The 4,450-nt window shown below is 38.5% G+C and overlaps 1 protein-coding gene across 1 annotated transcript; it reads left to right on the top strand.

The window, feature by feature from the left end:
• The first annotated feature begins 2,605 nt into the window (after window positions 1-2,605).
• Window positions 2,606-4,020, top strand: LOC104108249 (GDSL esterase/lipase At5g03980-like). Its single transcript, XM_009617234.4, has one exon. It carries the CDS (start codon window positions 2,726-2,728, stop codon window positions 3,863-3,865), a length of 1,140 nt encoding a protein of 379 aa, XP_009615529.1. The 5' UTR covers window positions 2,606-2,725; the 3' UTR covers window positions 3,866-4,020.
• Window positions 4,021-4,450: the final 430 nt, after the last annotated feature.

Genomic DNA, 4,450 nt, shown 5'->3' with positions numbered 1-4,450 from the left:
GTATATCATGAATTGTACACGACCAGATATAGCTTGTGCTATAAGTAAACTGAGTCGATATACGAGCAATCCAGGCCAATCTCATTGGATGGCAATGAAACGAGTTTTGGGATATTTAGAACATACCCAGAACTTTGAATTGCACTACAGTAATTTCCCTGCGGTGATTGAGGGATACTGTGATGCAAATTGGATCACCGGTTCAACTGATTCTAAGTCCACGAGTGGATATGTATTCACTATTGGTGGAGGAGCGGTATCTTGGAAGTCGTCCAAACAAACATGTATTGCCCGCTCTACAATGGAGGCTGAATTCATAGCCTTAGATAAAGCCGGTGAAGAAGCTGAATGGCTCCGGAATTTCTTGGAAGACATTCCATTTTGGCCCAAACCGTTGGCACCAATATGCATACATTGTGATAGTCAAACGGCAATTGGAAGGGCTGGGAGCGTTATGTATAACGGTAAATCTCGTCATATACGACGAAGATATAAAACCGTTAGGCAATTACTCTCTAGAGGAATTATCACGATTGACTATGTAAAGTCAAGTGATAATGTGTCGGATCCACTTATAAAAGGCCTAACTAGAGAGGTAGTTGAGAAATCATCAAGGGGAATGGGGCTATGGCCGAGAACAAGTCATTGTGGCGGTAACTCTACCTAGACGACTGGAGATCCCATGATCTAGGTTCAAGGAGATCAAACAAAGTCATTAATGACGGTTCAACATTGTCAAATAAAATTTTAGTCCGTTCTCGTGATGAGACAATGTTCAGTACCAAGGATAAAGCATTAAGGTTTTTTAATGATTTCTAAATTTGATACGGGGTATATCAAATAGTGTATCTACAGGATGACACGTTTAGGAATCACCTATGTAAGTGTGAAGTGTTAGCCGCTTCAAGGAGAACTTTGTAAGGCCAGTCAGTTCTCTACGCACTTATGAAACCAGGCGGTGTTCATGGCTGAAACGAACACAACAATGAGAACCAAAGACGGTTAAGAGTTGATTGTGTGACTTATGGTTGTCTAGGTATACACCAAAGATCGACGGTTCAAAGATATCAAATCTACCGATTGACCGAGTATATCCGACATAAGTTCACTACGAAAAGTTCAAAGGAAAACCTACTTATCCAGATGCAATTAATCCTTGCTTGCAAATCACACAGTTTTTCCATGCATACTTTCGTGATATAGCCATTCCCTATTCATGTGGGGGATTGTTGAGGTTTTTTTTTATTTAAGATGAAATAGTCTTAAAATGAGGGTGAATGGGAAATGGAGGGAAAATAAAATTTTTGAGTAAAATTTTAAGTTTTCCCCTCTTGACAATGAGACATTGTCTCATATTGGAAGAGGAAAAGATTTTTGGTGGGTATATATATAATTGCTCTTCTTGTAGCTCTTAAAGAGTTAAGAAGAAAGCAAGCCTCGCGCCGCCGCCGTCGTCGCTCGCTCGGCTCGGCTTCGGTTTCGGCTTCGGCTTCGGCTTCGGATTTGGATTTGGTCAAATGATCGATTGATTGATTAATTTTTTGGACCAAATTTATTTGTTAATAGTAAATATTAACGTAAGATTATCCGCATTTATAACGGATATGTTTCAATCCGTGTATTGACCACCAGCTGCAATAGCAGCCGCCTAATGCTCTTCCCACCATGGCCAAGTGCTTACTCCACAAACAAGCTAGTGCATGCTCCACCATGGAGGGTGGAGGGTCGTTCATCTTCAAAGCTGGTTGTTATAAATATGTGCAGCAGCTGTTGAAGAAAGACACATAATATACATACCAAACTAAAAACGCTCAACTTTGGCTATACATTGCACTGCTTCCTCTCAGCAATTCCATACGATTTTCTGAGTTTCTACTCCTTTGTTTTGCATTATTTTAACTTCAAACAAAGCAACTGTAAGTGTGATTTGCTACCGAACCTTGTGTTCGCTGAAACACTGGGGTTTGAAGTACCGCTACACCAGTGTGTGATTCGTTCTATCCTGGGAGGAAATAATCCATAACCTTGGGTACTAGGAGGGGATTAAATTCCTTAAGGAAACACTGTGAATTCAGTGGGCTCGAATTAATTACCGTTTCATTACGATAACTTATATTTTCCAGAATTATTATTTACAAATACAACAATATTGGCGGGACTAATAGGAACAATGAAAATGAAGCAATAAACAATAGCAAAAACAAGATAACAGGACAATGAAAAATGTAATTGTTGAAATATACCTTTGGGTTGAAGTTACAAATTCGTATGTTTAGATTTTACTTTGTGAGAAAAAAATTAAAATTATCTATAGTTTTTACAAAGATCTACTTTTTGGTTATGTATGAAAATTTATGTTTCTTCTATTTTAATAAAACTTTCAAAATACATTTTGTATATTTTTAAAGATGTCTTTTAGAATCGCGTTAAGCAAAGGCTATTTCACTAGTACGAAATATAAAACTCAAAATTGGCCAAATTGTAGGGCACCTAGTTAAAGCATAGTGGAGTAATAATTAAGATTCGACTTGGCTCCTTGGATCACGAAATATTAATGCACATGTACTCCCTAAAACATTTAGCTAGGCATATATTTTCCTTATTTACATGCACGGCTGTCTCCAACCACACCTTCAAAAGTAAAAAGTTCTACTTTCCAATCACTTCCCTTCGTCTCTATATACAGCACTACTACTTCTAGTTTTCAAGAAAAAATCCTTCTTCAATGGCTTCACTTTCTCTACCCAAAGTATCTTTGTTTTGTTTACTGATAACCTTGGCTTTTTTCTCTTCTCCTTCCGCTGCCCAAATAAAATGCAACATCAGATCTCTTTACCAACTAGGAGATTCTCTGGCCGATGCTGGAAACGTCATCCGTACACCCGGCGCCTCAATCATATTTCGTGCCGACAAAGCTCCTTATGGCGAGACATTTTTTAAGAGACCTACTGGTCGCTTCTCAGACGGTCGTATCATTATCGACTATATTTCCTCTGCTTTCAACCTCCCCTTCCTTAATGCTTACTTGGGCACAGGCGCTTCTTTCGACCAAGGCGTCAACTTCGCTGTCGCTGGTGGCACGGCGCTGAGTACCCCTTTCTGGACTGCTCGCAATATTAGGTTGCCCGCCTGGAACACGCCACTACCTGCTCAATTAAACTGGTTCAAATCACATCTGCAGTCCACTTGTGGCTCAAATTGTACACAAACTCTCAGTAACTCCCTCATAGTAATGGGGGAATTTGGTGGCAATGACTACTACAATTGTTTTTTCCAAAACAAGAAAATACCCGAAATCCGAACATATGTTCCTTTCGTTGTTGCTGGTATTATTAGAGGCATCAAAGATGTGATTCAGCTGGGAGCAACGCGCGTTTTGGTTCCAGGAGTTTATCCCTTCGGATGTCTGCCTCTATACTTGACAACTTTTCCTGACACTAATGCTAATGCTTATGACCAATTGGGGTGCCTGAGAAATTATAATGAATTTGCTTCATACCACAATAGGTACCTGAACAGAGCTCTTGTAAATCTACGACGCGAGTTCCCAAATGTTGGAATAGTCTATGGGGGTTACTACGAGGCGCTTTTGACTGTTCTTGGCAGTCCTTCCTTTGGATTTAATCAGAGCGCATTGCTCTCTGCCTGCTGTGGAACTGGAGGACAATACAACTTTAGTTTTAGGACTGTGTGTGGATCAACTGGTGTTGGGGTTTGCTCTGACCCAGCTAGATACGTGCACTGGGATGGCATTCATTTGACAGATGAAACTCATCGTCGTATGACAAACATTATCGTCAGCGACATGATTTCGAAATTCGGGTGTACCAACATTCGAGATTCAGCTGTACTATCTAGTTATTGAGTTTCAAAATTTTCTATGTTGAGTATTTGCGTGTTTTGACTATGATGAGATGTGTCCTTTCTTCTTCATGAAGAGGTGGAAAAGGAATAAATCGAAGAATGATTGTTGTTGCAAATAAATAGTTAAAAGCCTTGTTCTTGGGATTTCTTTCAAAACTTTACCCATTACTGTAATAAAATTATAAAATTATTTTTTAATACATTAAAGTAACTGAACTACATGATAATTGCTTAAGAAACACAAACATAAGCTCTACCCACTATAATAATAAAGTTCTAAATCTATCTTTTGTCATAATAAATTAATTGAATTTCAATCACTATAACGGTCATGTCAAAATCTATTTTTTTGTCAATATTAAAGTGATTGAACTATTTGTTTTACCCTTAAAACGATACAATTGAATTTATAGCGTGATTTACAGACAACTTAGCGTTGAAATCGAGATAAGATAGCAGACATATGATTCCAGATTGGTAAATCAATTAAATAAAATGCAAGACTTAGCATTGAAATCGAGATAAGATAGCAGACATGCTGGTTCCGAGAGCAAGGCTTCCGATGACAGCAATAAGAATATTGATA

Source organism: Nicotiana tomentosiformis, chromosome 7 (assembly GCF_000390325.3).
Source record: "Nicotiana tomentosiformis chromosome 7, ASM39032v3, whole genome shotgun sequence".
Classification (NCBI taxonomy): domain Eukaryota; kingdom Viridiplantae; phylum Streptophyta; class Magnoliopsida; order Solanales; family Solanaceae; genus Nicotiana; species Nicotiana tomentosiformis.
The sequence above is the reverse complement of the archived record's forward strand: the minus strand, read 5'-3'. Positions and strand labels throughout refer to the sequence as shown.

Excerpts from the sequence above, each read along its gene's own strand:
- LOC104108249 (XM_009617234.4), top strand. The coding sequence starts at position 2,726 with ATGGCTTCACTTTCTCTACCCAAAGTATCTTTGTTTTGTTTACTGATA.